This window comes from Sphaeramia orbicularis, chromosome 1, assembly GCF_902148855.1.
Source record: "Sphaeramia orbicularis chromosome 1, fSphaOr1.1, whole genome shotgun sequence".
In the NCBI taxonomy this organism is placed as follows: Eukaryota; Metazoa; Chordata; class Actinopteri; order Kurtiformes; family Apogonidae; genus Sphaeramia; species Sphaeramia orbicularis.
The window spans coordinates 49,089,234-49,105,773 of record NC_043957.1 but is presented as its reverse complement, the minus strand read 5'-3'; the positions used below and the strand labels follow the sequence as shown (position 1 = coordinate 49,105,773).

At 37.0% G+C, this 16,540-nt stretch overlaps 1 protein-coding gene across 5 annotated transcripts in view; it reads left to right on the top strand.

Annotated features, from left to right (window-relative positions):
• The window catches only part of inpp4b (inositol polyphosphate-4-phosphatase type II B), a 306,898-nt gene that overhangs the window by 244,530 nt on the left and 45,828 nt on the right, over nucleotides 1-16,540 (top strand). For all 5 annotated transcript variants that reach the window (XM_030140356.1, XM_030140349.1, XM_030140365.1 and 2 more), the window contains one exon: nucleotides 6,016-6,199. In XM_030140356.1, the coding sequence (XP_029996216.1) occupies nucleotides 6,016-6,199 (184 nt within the window). The remainder of the gene's footprint in view (nucleotides 1-6,015; nucleotides 6,200-16,540) is intronic.

The following is a 16,540-nucleotide window of genomic DNA, read 5'->3' as shown; positions in this document are numbered from 1 at the left end:
GAACATTTAGTTGTTTTTTCTCAGCAGGCACTACGTCAATTGTTTTGAAACCAAACATATATTGATGTCATAATCATACCTAACACTATTATCCATACCTTTTCAGAAACTTTTGCCCATATGAGTAATCAGGAAAGCAAACGTCAAAGAGTGTGTGATTTGCTGAATGCACTCGTCACACCAAAGGAGATTTCAAAAATAGCTGGAGTGTCCATAAAGACTATTTATAATGTAAAGAAGAGAATGACTATGAGCAAAACGATTATGAGAAAGTCTGGAAGTGGAGGAAGCAACAAAAAACATACCAAAGCTTTTATTAAAGCTCTCAAATCCAAAATCCTAAAGGATCCAACCAAATCCATGAGAAAAATGGCAACTGAACTTGAGGTAGACAACAAGACCGTTAGAAATGCAGTAAAATATGATTTGAAGATTTAAATTCTCATGACTTTCAATAAACTAATTGGTCATACACTGTCTTTCAATCCCTGCCTCAAAATATTGTAAATTTTGCTTCCCCACCCTGTATATATATCCAATATATCGGATATCGGCTTTTTTTAGCCCCCAATATTGGTATTGGCCCCAAAAATCCCATATCAGTTGGGCTCTAGTTTAGACAGTATATTGCATTAAAGCTTCTCTTTGAAACTGAAACTGTGAGAAGGAAGAAACATGTTCCACTATTTAGAATATAAAGCATTTTTTTCTTCCTATATTTAAGCAACCCATGAAACAATTGCGATACAATACTTTTATTAAGAATGATTTAACAGCAGCAAATGTCTTCAATCTTCAATCTCTTGTTAATGTTGCACTTAATGTGGAATTTTTTTTTTGTTATTTTTATGCAGAATGTGAACTGACAGAACTGTGACTTGATTTTTGTTGTTTGTTCAAAACTGCCTTTCAGGGAAAAGTGCAATAGGGGAGACCAGGGATAGTTGTAACACAGGTCAGTTGTAACACTTGCAATTGCTCCAATCAAGAACAAGTTAGGACTCACCTAATTCATTCTGCACATGCTCATTTAGTCCTTAATCCACATGGGAAGTTGTAGTCGGTCGGGCTGTAATTTAGACAGTATATTGCATAAAAACTTCTCTTCCAGAAAATGTGAGAAGGAAGAAACATGTTCCAGTATTTAGGATATAAAGCATTTTTTTCTTCCTATATGAAACAATTGCGATACAATACTTTTATTAAGAATGATTTAACAACAGCAAATGTCTTCAATCTGTGGCTTCTATAGCGATTATAAATCCATCTGTCAGGTTATTATTAGCATAATTTTACCCAGTGAACTGTCTCTTTGGTTCGGGGTCTACTTATCTATCATCTTGAGCTTCTCATATCTTTTATGAGTCTGTCCTCACTGATATAGACTAATAAAAATAACATTAAAACTTCAAGGAAGTGAAAAATGTGCCTGCTTTGAAAAATTCTGGCCCTTGGACAGATGACCTTAATGTCACCTGCTCTACTTTATGAATCTTGAGGATGTCACAGTTTCCATCTCTGCTGCTAATTTTGCTTTTCATAGGCTGTGCAACTGTTTTTTTTTGTTTGTTTGTTTGTTTTTCTTTGGCACACATAATTGACATTTGACATCATGCTGGAATTTAGACATGTTTGCTCATGCCATTGTAAGTCTGCATACCTGTCAGTGGTTATTGTATCTGTTTGTGGCTGTGGTATTGGTCTTAACTATAACAGGTTCATCATTTGTGCATATGTTGTGCTCTCTGCCTGGATGTTTGAGGGAGATGGCTGCATTGTGTGAGTTTTTGAAAAGACCACAAACTATCTACATGTCCTCGCTCATCCGTAGTTTATTCAATGACAGCCATTACAAGAATGATCTCAACAATGCACATGTGTACAACAGCTTCCTCTGAGACAGTATCGATCAAGCAGACGTGAAACATCAAACAAAGCAGGGCATTGCTTGTTTTAAATAAAACCTTTGTAAATGCTTTAGCTTTGTAAACAAAATATGTAATGATTTTGATAACAACCATTTTAAATGTAATATTAAATTTGTATAAACCTGTATTTTCCCTCATTAACCCTCCGGTATCCAAGTATGCCTTTTATGCACACTTTGCACTTCGTTTTAAAAAACTTCATATTATTTTTCACAATTTAAATAAGGTTAGAATTCAAAAGTTGTTCATTTTTGCATGATCTTTAAAATTCTGGCCACCAACTAAAATTTGCACATTGTAAAGAAAAGAAAATTACAAGACTAGCATCTGTCTCCCAAGTGTGCCAAAAACGCACTATTTCTTCCATTTGATATGTATGATTAGGGCTGACCTTGATTTACAAAAATAAAATCAAATTAGAGCAGAAAAATGAATCAATATATAATATTTAATAGTTTGATTTATAGGTGTGCATTCTACGCACACTTGGTGACAGATGCTAGTATTTTTGAACATTTGACCTAGCGCCAAAAATAATCATGCAAATTAAGCAATGTTGGAGTTCATCATTGACATATGCCAGGCTGCAAAAATCAAATAATATGTGATCCACTTTTTATGTAGTATATGGAAAAAAAAAAAAATTGTTTGTGTTTTTTGCATCCAAAAAAAATTGGTTTGTTTACATTACAAACACGGTATTTAAAGGGTTAAAAAATGTGACAATTATTGAGTATTTGGTATTTTTATTTATGGCTCAAGTTGATGAAATAGAAAAAAGTGTAAAAGAATTAAAAACAAACTGTATGAAAATTTTTTTGACATTATTCCACAAGTGTGCCAAAAAGGCACACTTGGTGCTCAGTAAGGGCCTTGCTGGACGGGATACCGGAGGGTTAATTACATATAAATGTAAGTATACCCGTGTACTTCAATACCAATATATATAAAGCTATAATAATACGTGAGAACAAATAGACTTCTTAATGACCCATGGAGAACGTTTCAAAGGAATAATGCGCTTTTTAACCTACAAAAAAATAAGGCATTTTAACCTGTCACACATAGACTACTTGATTACTTGGCTTTACTTGATAGTCTTTCATATGTTTTGTTCTATGTGGTTTTTTTTTCTGTTTAAATATAGTCCATGTGAGTGCTGCTGATGTTGTATATACGTAATGAGTCTCTGGAGTCTTTAGATATACACATAAATATTCATGGGTTGCATGCACACTTAAAAGTTTACATACTGTGTTTGGTGGACAAATGGCTCAAACTCATATTTTGAATTTCAATGAACATGTATATTTTCTACTGCGATGCACAATAAAAGCAAAACATGTCGGGAACATAAATACCTGTACACTGAGCATGATTAGAGATTATTAAATGCTGCAAAATAATTGAAAAATACTCAGTATCCTTACATTCCAAATGGACTGGTTTAATGCACCTGCTTGGAATAAAAAGTGATGCATCCAGATTTTTAAGATGAAAAATATCTTCTGACAGAAATAGCAAGGTGTTGTGGGAGCTCCTTTAAACAAAAGTAAAGGATTTGGGCAGAACGAGGCCTTTTATGTGTTCAGGTGTGCTGTGAGTCAGCTTGAGGCTAGATCCTGTCAACCCAAGACAAAGACAGGTGGGAGGATTTTCTACTCCTATTTTTATCCATTCATATATCATGCAATGCAATGACACTAAAAGCAACTTTGCCATGGAGTTAAATCAACATCCCTCTGACACTTTCACAACAAAAGCTTCATAAACGCTGGTATTTGTTGAAGGGATGTATTGGAATAGAATCTACTGTTCGGTGCATTTTCTTGGGTTTTTCCACTGTGTTCTACCTGCATCATGATGGTTTGGTGGGTTTTTTATGGGTTTTTGGGTATTACTATGGTACTATGATACTTGGCACAAAGACACAGAGATAGAAAGGCTTCATCATGTTTGCATTCACAGATTTTTTTTTTCTCATTGCACAGTTTTGGTGTCTTGGTTGGACTAGTTGGACTGACAGCAATGCTGATGAGGCAATTAAAGTTCCCTTCCTTCGCCAGCCTTAGAGGAGATCAATTCTGTCCTCTAGCATCAGGTGGCAGGTCCCAACATTCATTATTGCCTGCATAGGCTCCCTAATGGGATTGGATTTGTACTTATGAGTCAACAGGGCCGTTATTGAATCTGAGTCGCAGAAGCAATTGTCCTCCTCCAACAGCTTCTCCTTTGCCTTTTTCCACCAGTATCTCAATTGTTGTAGTCATGTAGGAGTGTTTTTTTTCTCTTTATTTCTGTATAAAATAGTAAGATGAATGTTAACCTCTTAGGGGATGAAAGGGTTTTACAGACTTTGCTTTGTTGCAGCAGATTATTGAGCCTTGGATGTCTCCTCATTTGAAATCTGAGAATTGAAGGCACAGTGAGGTTAAAAGGAGATGGGTTACACTAGTTTGAAACCAGAAATGGAGGCATTTTGTGTGTGGGTATTTCCCGCTGTTAGCTCTGTGTGTGTCCCCCCATCGCTTTGTGATTCGTTTGATTAGCTTTAAGCATGTGGGTGGTTGTCCTCCAGGGGTCTCATTAGCTTTAATGACAAGGCCAAGTTAGCCAGTCAAAGATGCAATAAGTGCCTGGTACCTACTATGTCTTAATTTCATAAGGCCATTAGATTTTTGCACTTACTGATACATCAGGTACATGCTTCCGAGAATAAAAACATGCTTTTCCTTCACTGCAGAGACTACTGTATTATACCAGCCCTTTGTATATTCCTCTCTCTTCTGTGCTCATTCTCTCTCATGTCAATTATGCCTTAGGATGTGGCTCTGGGGTCTGGCCTACATGGAGGCTTGCAGAGCTGACTCTAAACTAGCTGGGAGGGTTGCAAATGACTGCATTCCTCCACACTACATCTGATGGCAGGAAGTCAGCGGAAACTCATTGAAAGTCGCTGGAACTTTAGCCGGAGAGAATGTTTGATTGGAGTGATTTGCCCTGAATCTAGGAACTGACAAAAGGTGTTTTTGTCTGAGATTAAATAGCTCTGTAGAAATGAAGAAGGAATTAATTATTCATAAAGTGAAAATGGGTTGACACTGGACTGCCGATGCAATTTGACAGTTCATGCTGGGAACCTGGAAAGCATTGCTGCTGTACATTTTAATGCATCAAAAGCAGCAGCACAGTAATGGATTACCTCAGAAAATTAGAACAGTTTTATGAGTCAGTAAATCCCTTAACTGAACAATTTGATTTTACCTGATTCTCAACAAATAATTTTCACAAAGAGTATCAAAAATCCATAGTTTTTGGTTCTCTGACTCATGAGACTCATTGAATGTAATTTTACCATTGTGAGATCAATTTACTCCTGAGCTGTGAGGGAATTTACTAGTTACGGTAAACTAGAACAGTGTGTTCCTATTATTCACAGCAGGATGTTCAGGCTATTACTTATTACTTAAGTGTTATGCAGGTGGGTAGATTTGAGAACTGCTATAACCAATATGTGTCACAGATAAATCCAGAGTGAAGATTTGTGTTGTAATTAAATATGGCTCTTTGTATTTTTTTAATGACAGTGCTATATTGGAATTTTACAATAACAATCGTTGGAGAAGATATGCATAATAGTGCCTGAATGTATACTACTGTTGCAGTGGAGTTCATTAAATTTCTTTCAGCATTTACATTCGTCTTTAAACACAAAACCCATTGTTTATGAGCTGTGTATGTAGGTTTATTTGGATGCATTTTTTATTTTCCACTGTTGATATGGGATAGCAGGAGGAACTGGTCAGTCAGTACAATTTGCACAGTGCCTCATTTGTTATTAAATACTGACTTTTCTTCGTCTGCCTCTCTTTGTGAACAACAATAGCTGATGTGCATAATGAATACCAGCAGTACTTTAAAGCCCTGTGTGTGCTGCTGCATTTTCATAACAAGCACATGTAGCTGAGATCTTTTCAAATTAGATTCGGGTTCATTTTTATATGTACAATAGACTGAAACATCCAGTTCATGACAAAGCAGTTGCCGTCCGATCTGTCAAATCTAATTGTTTTTTTTCTCCCCACAGCTTCAGCACTGCCTACCAGTGTATCTACTACTCCCCAGAGCACACAGCCAAAGCTCAGGAGGTACTCAGCACCATGAGTCTCCTTCAGCCCCTCATCACAAGCTTAGCCGACCAGCTCCTCCAGGCTGCCCAGGAGCACTCCTCCCCAGGACTAAGAGATGCACTGAAGAACCTCTCAGACAAGGTGAGGCTGCCTCAATCCCTCCCCACCCCTATCTTCACTACCGCCTTTATTCCACTTAGCCTCAAGCTTATGTGATACACAAAACACCTCTTTATTATCAGGCTTATCACCAAACAGGTAATAACTCAACCAGAAAAGTCTTTTGGATTAACCTTAAACTGTGGTGATAAGTTCATTTAAACCCAAGTTCCTCAAAAAGCAACTGAATTATTTGCTCTGTGTTAGAGCTGCACAGTATATCGTTTGAGCCTCATCATCGCTAGGGATGGGAATTGAGAACTGGTTCTTTTTGAGAACTGGTTCCCAGTAGCTCGATTCCTTGGAGTCGTTTGCCTGCCTGCTTAATGATTCTGCTTATCGATTCCGCCTTCGTTGTGCATGCACAATGACGTCACACGTACGCTGCATTGTTTTGGTCAGAACGTGGCCAACATGGCGTTGAGGCAGAAACGGTCTAAAAAGACGACACCAGGTCCACTTTACTTGGAACACTGTCAAAGCTTCCATGTCTTCAAAAGGGTGGAATCCCTCCAGTATCCTCAAACATTTGTCCACAGCATGTGAATCATTTACAGGAATGTCACGTATTTGATACTCTACTTAGCGGCGCTTGTGAATGTAGCGGTAGAGTGAACGCCGGGCCGGTTCCGGTGTGGGCAACAAACGTTGTAACTCCTCAAATACAAGTTTCCGAAGGAAAGAAGGGAAAGGAAATGAGGTGCACAACAACGGGAGACAAGCCGAGCTGAGTAGAACCGGTTCCACGAAGTAGAAATGCAGCAATAGATGAATTAGTAAAGCGTCTTAAGTTTCACTTTCACTGTACACCCCCCCCCCCCACCCCACACCCCCGAACCAGCCCGGTGTCATTTGTTATTATTATTTGTACATACTGTATATGGTATATTTTCTGTGCAGAGATGGAAATATAAAAGACAGTTAATGCAAACACACCTGTTTGTACTCTTTTATTCTTTCATCCAATGAGAATCGATAAGAGAATCGATAAGGAATCGGATCGATAAGCAATATCGATAATGGAATTGGAATCGTTAAATTCTTAATGATTCCCATTCCTAATCATTGCAGTGTTCGTGTGTGCAATAGTCCCATTGCAAAGTCCTGCAATGTAGGAGGCAAAAGAACTCAATGTGTTCTCATCTAATTTAAACCTGGGTACCTGACACACACTGCGCACAGCCATCTACCAATCACAATTGTTCTTAATCAGTTTGCCAAAGCAGACCACGCCCCTGCACATGGAGTCAGTCGCTGGTAACAATATTGAAAAAAGAGCAACGAACAAGTGAAAATTACTGAAAACTAAGACCTGGTGCCAAAAAGAAAAGCAACGTCAGTTATCTGGAATTATTTCGGCTACAAGAAGGATGAAACTGAAACACGTGTTCTGTGTCGACAGTGCCTTCCACCTGTCGCCACAGCAAGAAGAAAGACAACTAAGTAGTTTGACCATTTACATCCTCACCACACAGGTATTATATCCTCCTGAGTAGTTTTTCATATCGCAATATATATCGCAGGGTTAAAAAAAATTGCAGTGTCAGTTTTTTCCAATATCATGCAGCCCTAGTCTGTGTTCTGCCTTTAAGCCTGTAAAAAAGTCCCTCCTGGTGAAGAAGCAGTCTGAGATTTCTTCAAGTAGATGCATTAGCTTAACCTGCATTATGAACACCTACCTCCACAAAAGGATTGCATGATTTTTACAGGTGCTAAATCAATGCAGATGAAACAAAAACATAGTATGTAATTCACAAGGGATCCACAAAGGGTGGAATTCACTGCAAACTGTATTGCCAAGCAGATAGCATCAATGTTGCACCTGTGTCATTTACATAGATGTAACTTAGGAAATATTCATGCATTTGGTACAAAATCAGCCCAACAACCAGTGAAAATGATTTGTTCATTTTATTTATTTATTTATTTTTTTTTAATTTCAAATATCAAAAAAAAAAAAAAAACAAGAAAGAAAGGGGGAAAAAAATTTTTGAAAAGGAGCGGGATGAAGTACAACTTACATACTCCCACCCCCTTACCCTCTACTCATCACAAAGTCCCATGTCAGTTCCTTAAAGTAACTTAACAAATCTTACACGTCAAAATAAATTCTAAAAAATCCTATCCAAAACGCAAAAATGTTATACATATCAAGAATAAACTCCGTCCATTTCATAGCAGTATTACACATATAGATAGACTTTATTTCAAACTTTAATAGGCACAAGAAATTCCAGATCCAACAGGACACTCCAATATATGGAAATGAATAAACCAAAAATGAAAACCAATATCACACAAATGTATAACAATTTCACTGTGACTCTTCAACAACACTCAATGTCTGAAAAGGAATAGGAGGAAGTCGAGCCCACATTGTCCCACCCCAATTCTACCTGACCAGCCAATCAGCCAATGGATACAGTCCATAACAAAGAAAAAATCAGTCTCTAAATTACCAAAAAGAGAACAAATGATTACATACTATCAACAACCTGTTGATGGTATGTTCCAAAGTCAAGGCTTAAATCGAAAGGTGGCATTTTCCATCAGGGCCCCTCGACTTTGGAACGGCCTGCCCAAGGAGATAAGGCTTGCGGAATCAGTAACATCTTTTAAATCACTTCTTAAAACACATTTTTATAGACTTGCTTTTATGTCATGTCTGTCCCTTTTTAATTTTTAATTTCTAATTTTAATTTTTAAATTTGACCCTGTTTGATTATTAATTTGTTCATAGATCTCTCTAATTGTGTTGCTTCTGTTTTAGTGTTTTTACTTGCTTCGTGTATCCTGCTGTTGTGCCCTCTGTCAAAGCACTTTGTAAACTTTGTTTTTAAAGGTGCTATACAAATAAAGTTATTATTATTATTATTATTAGTAGTAGTAGTAGTAGTAGTATTACAACCATTACTGTTGTACTCACATTCACTGCCACTATATCTATGAAAAATAAGGTTTTTATATGTCTTTTTAAATCTTGCCATGTTTTCACACTGTTTGATATTTAGGTCCATTCTATTCCACAAAACCACTCCACGACATGAAATGCGCATCTTTTTAAGATTTAGCACATGCACTGTTGCTGGTGCAAATACCTGTTTCTGAAAGCTGGTGTTAGCTACAAACGTACCTCCAACTCACTGTCTCTCTTTGTATCTCTCTGTTTCTCCAAGTCTTCAAGTTTGTGAGTCTTGAATGAGATTGAATTAACCAAATACAAAGGCAGTACTAATATTTTTGCAACATCCCAGAAATATTTTGTGACGCATAACACTATGTTAAGAGTTAGATGTTAATCAAACATGTTTCAGATGTGCCTGAACTACATGAAGTAAATTAGAATGAGTCTATTCAGATGGACGTTTCCGTAGATTGTGTTATAGATGTGGAATACTATAGAAGCATGAAAGATGGTTTGTGGAGTTCTGTGTGTACATGTCTGTGCTCAGGAAAGACACACAACGTGAGGGTTTTTTGCCGTATCTGCAGTTTTCATTATAGACTAATGTGTGTGCTGAAATGCAGAGAAACACCTGAAACACTAGAAACTCAGACACAAAACAAAGACAAATTTCACTCAGTTGCAAAACTTTATGAGCACATTTGTGCCAGCATATCATTAGCCCCAAATCTTTTGTAAATAGGCCCTTAAAATGGAGCAGATTGTGGGTGCAAACGCTGCACATTCAGTGGAGACAATCCATTCTTTGTGTATTTTTGGCTAAATGTTTTAAATCCTTGATCATTGAACAGGTATCTGAATTGGTGAAGTGCATATACTTAATTATTCCTCTGAAGTACAATGTTCGTATGTCTGTATTGTTCTGGAGTATTTACTTTACTGGCACTGTTCTATTCTTCTACTTAAGCAAAGAAGGGATGTACTTTTGCCACCTCTGCCAATAACAGTGTTTTGCTTCCAGCTGTGGTAAAAATCAATTACAACTACTACTTTTTCTTAGTAATTTCTTTAAAATAACTTTTAAAAAAAAAACCTCATAAACAGCAAACACTTCAACAGTTATGCATGCACACACTGAACAGACAACCTCAGGAAAAATCCATAACTCATCATAAAAACGCCAAACTAACAAAAGTGAGCAGCAGCATGGAGGTTTATGGAGTTGAGCTGTTTTTATCAGTGTAATTAATGAATTACATCTGGTGCTGTCAGATTGCAATCTGTTGTGGGAGGGATTGTTTTTGCCACAGTGGAATAGAGACCAATCAGCCTCTGTAATTGGTACATTCGCTCTGTCCCCACTTCCTCTCATCCTTGTTTAGACACGCAGACATCGGCCAAGTAAACCCCTGGCCTGGTCAGCACAAGCAGGACGGCTCTGATTAAAAGCTCAAGCTCTGTTTGTTTGTGTGGGTATATGTGCAGGGGTGAGATATGTCCTAAATCTAACAGTACCAAGAAACTGAAGAAAACAAGGGTGGTCTAATAATTTTTTTCTGCGACTGTACACACACACACACACACACATATATATATATATACACACACACACACATATACAGGGAGTGAGAGAGAGAGAGAGAGACCATGTTCATTTTAATGCCTGGTACAACTAAAGGTACATTTGTTTGGACAAATATAATGATAACAACAAAAGTAGCTCATAAGAGTTTGATTTCAGAGCTGATATCTAGCTATTTTCCATGTTGTATTGATAATAACCAAATCACTTCAGTTCTTCCATCAATAGCTTTGGCATTGTACTGCCAAAAACAGTGCTTTTAGGCATTCCATTGGCATAACCATTGGTATGACGACTTTTGATTCAGTTCAATTCAACTTTATTTGTAGAGCACATTTCATGCACAAGGCAGACTCAATAAGCTTCACAAGAGGTATATAACATTAAAAAACAAAAAAAAAAGACGAAAAGATGGTCTAATAATTTTACATACACACACACACACACACACTACCAGTCAAAAGTTTGGACTCACCTTCTCATTTAAATGACATGAGATGGACCGCAGATGACCAACAAGTGCTCAGCATCACTGGGAACTCCTTCCAGATGGTTGGAAAACATTTCATGAGACTACTTCATGAAGCTCATCGAGAGAATACCAAGAATGTGAAAAGCGGTAATAAAAGCAAAGGGTGGCTATTTTGAAGAATCTGAAATATAAAACATGTTTTGAGTTGTGTCACACTTTTTTTAAACTATATAATTCCATATGTGTTCATTCATAGTTTTGATGCCTTCAGTGAGAATCTATAATATAAATAGTCATAAAAATAAAGACAAACCAGGTGAGTCCAAACTTTTGACTGGTAGTGTGTGTGAAAAAATAAATAAATAAATAACTTTATATATATATATATATATATATATATATATATATATATATATATATATATATATATATATATATATATATATATATATATCCGTCACATCAGATATTTGGGTGTAAGCAGAGAATCATGGCCCGTTGTTTTTCACATATATGCATCTCTTCGTATGTTTCTCCACACCTTTAATACCTACTATATACACACGTGATCAAACAGATATTTCTATCATAAAAAAAGTTGCATTTCTGAGGAAGCATGTGTGAAGTTTCTTCAATAGGCACAGTGACTTACACCTTCAGAGGATCTGGAGGATGAGATGCCTTAGAAAAAACAAAACACAAAAGAACCTTTTTCATCAAGCACTCACTGCCTCAGACTTTTTCCTTCTCGGATCAGGCTGATTGAATTGAGGCCTATTTCAATGCTTCACTCCACAGTTTCTGGACGGTAGTGGATTGGTAATAGACACAGCACATACACTGTTGCATCTCCTTGTGTATGATGATTATACTGTTGATGATAATTTCGTTGTGATGATAATCACAGTGAAAAGACAATTGCGCTGCATCTCCAGTCCCTCCAGCCGTGTGCTTGAAAAAAAAATTTTTTTTCATCTCTCCACTTTAACTATCACCTGGGAGAGCTGAGCTTGATCATCTATGTATAATTATGTTAAATTATATGGTATAGAGAGGTCATACACACAATAGTGGTTGTGTATGCTCGTAGCCAAGTGCCGGTGGAATCAGACCAGCTCTCACATTTCAGTCCTCTCTCACCTCCTCTCAAGTGAAGTTGCATTTTTAACTCAGCCAAAATCCCCTCATCCTTTAGGGTAAAATAATTCCAAACCACTCATGGTGAATAGATTTCTACACTTTCCTGTCTTTTTTTTTTTAATAAATCAAACATAACTTATTTTTCTCAGCTGGAGTCCGCAGAGGCATTTTCTGTCTTGCACTTCTGCACAGTCAAGTTCACACACAACAGATATACTGAAAAAAGACTAGCAACAGAATTTCTCCCACAGGATTTTGAACATCTCAGATCTTTAAAACAGGTAGGCTGTGGAAGAGCGAGTGCTTTGAACAGGTGGAGGTGCCTCATTCAAGAATAGATTTGTATTGGAAGAATGTGATATTATAATGCCACTGTTTCACAACAAAAATCCTTCAATTATTTGAAAGAAAAGCAAAGTCATGGCACAGTGAGCAGGAGTTTAGTCAAATACATTAACTCTATGACCCTGTGGTTAAGAAGTGCAAATATAGACCAGATTGTTTTAAGTATAGTGTATGGCTTTGTTCACTCATCGCAGGAAGGATAATGAATAATACATGCTCTCCCAGATTGTAAATTAACATTGAGGTCAGATAAGTAGAGTTCAATTTGAATTTACATGTAGAATTTTTTCTTTTAAAGTGTTTTTGTTACAGAACCACATTCATTTTTAATATTTAGACAGTTTCATCTTTGAAAGAGTGTTTACTTCTCTGTATGAGATAATGTGCATCACATAATAGTGTTTCAGCTGAAATGCCTGTTCTCAGGCAATTACTCGTGTCGTCTTATCCATAGACTGCGACTCTCACATCATTGACTTACAGTAATGGAACTCATTTGGATCCCTGCAAGGCAATTAAAATGGATATGAATTAAATACAATGGTGTTTTAAGTGTAGTCTTCATTTGCTTTCTTTCCTCAAACATTTATCAGATAGTCTTTTCAATCTGGATGAAAGTCTTTATATACTTTAAATCAAGAAAAGTTACTTATACAGATGAGGCATTTTATTGTGTAATGACTGAAACTCACTGCACTGTAACTGCATCTGTGGAAGATCTCTTTTAAAGCAAGTCAGCAGTTTCTGCATGTTCGATGTCCTCACTGTCACATTTATCAAAAGTGCTTAATGTAATAGTAGTGACATGTTCACCGATGGGAACTAAGTTCAATAAGTAGAAATCAGAAAAGAAGTAGAAACAGGCCAAATCTTGAATATACCGTACTGTGCAGGAGTTTAGACCTGACTAAAGCCAGCTGGTGGACTGGGGTCTCTGATACGGTCAAGGATTTTAGGCAGATAAACGATCGGACAGATGTTTGGAGGTCAGAGTTGTCAATGCGAGACATGACTGCCTGGGAAAGCTGAGTGATCAGCACTAGAATAAGCAGCAAAACCTCTCCAGCTTCAATATAACTGGCTTATGAGAATCTATATAACTCCTGAAAAACTTCACAAATTCGACCCCAGTATCCCAGACACCTGTATAAAATGTGGAACCGAGAGAGGTACCTTGTATCCCTGTATTTGGAAATGTGAACGTATGCAAGAATTTTGGAGAAGGATAATTAACACAATTTCCAATATTATAGTCAAAGAAATCCCAATGTGCCCGGAGATCTGTAATCTAAGTTTTATTCCAGAAACTTTAGCACTTAGAACTCATGAAAGTAGGCTGGGGAACCTCTGTCTAATACATGCAAAGCGTCGTATAGCTAGACATTGGAAAAGTGTTGGTTGTCCATCGTTGAATTCATGGATTGCTGAACTGTCATCCTGCATAGCTATTGAAAGGCTCACATACATAATTAAATGGAAAACTCATATCTTCCACAAGATAAGGAATTTATTTCTAAAATTTTTACTATCAAGACCTGATATTTCATCATCATAACTTATAAAGTGAGATCATACCCCTTTTTTTGTGTTAAATGATATTTGATTATGTATGTATCAGATATTTTAAAAAATGGATGTTGAGAAGTACTCAAGTCAGTATTACTTATATATTACTTATATTGTCTATCAACTATTATTTTATGTCATTTACTTTCACAGCTGTTTCAAAATTCAGAGGTGGTCTTCTGGGGATTTATGTTCAAGGGAGACCCACACAATATTATCATTTTTCATGTCAGAATATATTTGTAATGTTTGAAAACCTTAATGAAGATATGTGTTTAAAAAAAAAAAAAAACTCTCCAGCATTTCCTTAAAGCACTCAGACTTACCTGTAATAGACATGGGCTGAACACAAGACCAGCCTCTAATGCTACTTTTATTTTGCCAAGAACTAATGCACTCAGAAACACATTTATATACCAAGCCATCTCATGCTGGAATATGTTACCTCCAGAAATGACGTTAATAAGTAACCATGTTGTTTTTAAAACAAATCTTAAGAAATCTGTAATCAGTAATGAAACAATGCTAAATTAATGTAACTATGTGTTTTGTAAATGTATAAATTGTAATACTTTTATATTGGGAATGGACCCTAAGAAGAATAGCCTCTACTGGGGTAGAGACTAATGGGGATCCTTAACTCTTTAAGTGCCAGACAGTTAAGGGGCTAATAAGCCTTAAAAGTGCCACAGAATTTGGCCGTTTTTCAGTATTTCGCGTCATTTTTATAATATTTGAAGAATCCTGCAGGAAACCGCTCGGTAACATCCGACCGATTGCTGATTAGATTCAAAACGCACCGGACGCAGCCGATTCATTATTGATCGTAATTTGCATAATTCATAATAATAATAATAATAATCTTTATTTATATAGCACTTTTCATACATTAAAAACTGTAGCTCAAAGTGCTTTACATATCAGTTTAAAAATCAGTACCTCCCCCCACCCACACCCACCCACTCACCCGCACACACACACATACACACACACACACACACACACACATACATGCAAACCCACAAGCTCACACATACTTAAGAAGACTGACTGAGCACGGGTAGACCAGAACAAAAATGTACAAGTAAAAGTAAAACATCAATTTAGGAGGCGCTGTCTCAGGGAGCCATCCGCACCAGGATGCAGCCGCCGACCCCAGCGACCAGGCACCAGCAACACAGCCCCGCATCCCAACTAGTGGGAGAGGGCCAACTGGGACCCCCACCCACCAGAAAGGAGCGGACCCCAGTGAGAGAAGGTGCTACAGCCCCCGGAGTCCACAGCCGCCCCCCGGCATGGAGGGCTCCCTCTGATGAAACACCGGAGAATAAGAAACATTAAAAAAATATAAAAATATTATTCGGTCGCGTGACCTCAAATTCCCGTCTGCTTGGTCTCAAAAGGGGGACACAGAAAGAACGTCATTGAAATGTGAGAAAGAAATGGGGGTGGATGGTTTGTTTGTACACAAATGTGGCGTGTTCTCCAAAGCCGATCTGATCGGCCCGTGGCACTTTACAGGTTGTTTTCGTAAAGCCGATTTAATCGGCCCATGGCACTGAAAGTGTTAAATAAAGAAGGAAATAAAGAAGAGTAAAGTTATTCTGAGGCGTTGTGATTTGATCTACCATTTGTCATGTATTAGATTGTTGCAAAAACAATTTTGACTCACAAGAAATTTCATGTGATTTTTGATGGTATTACCGCATTTTCTGGACTATAGAGTGCACCTGAATATAAGCCACACCCATCAAATTTTAAAAGAAAAAAATATTTGTACATATATAGGCCGCACCTGACTATAAGCCACAGGTGTCCACGTTGTAACATGAGATATTTACACAGAAAGACGGTAAACAGAAAGATTATTTAACCCTTTCATGCACAAATTATTATTATTAGTCAAGATTTTTTTTATTGAGTGTTTTTATTCCTCCTTAGGCATGAAAAAAAATTCCGATCAAGTTTTTTTTCCTCATGGAAATACGAAAATGTCCATGCATTTAATTTTTGAAGTAAAGAAACATAAACCCAATATCAGAAAGTGAGATGAAAACAATGAAATAAAAACATCTTAATGCTGCTAATCTGATGTTTTCTCACATTTTAACATATTCTAATGCTAGTTATAACTCAAGTCATGGAGATAATATGCAAAAAAAAAACAAAAAAAAAAACCTTTTTGTCTAACAAATAACAATTGATTTACACTAAAACATGTTACTCCAGATCAGGTTTATCAAGAACAGCAAAGTTACGGTAATAGTGTGAACTGCAGTGTATGGGATGATGCAGAAGCGTCCACTGTGTTGG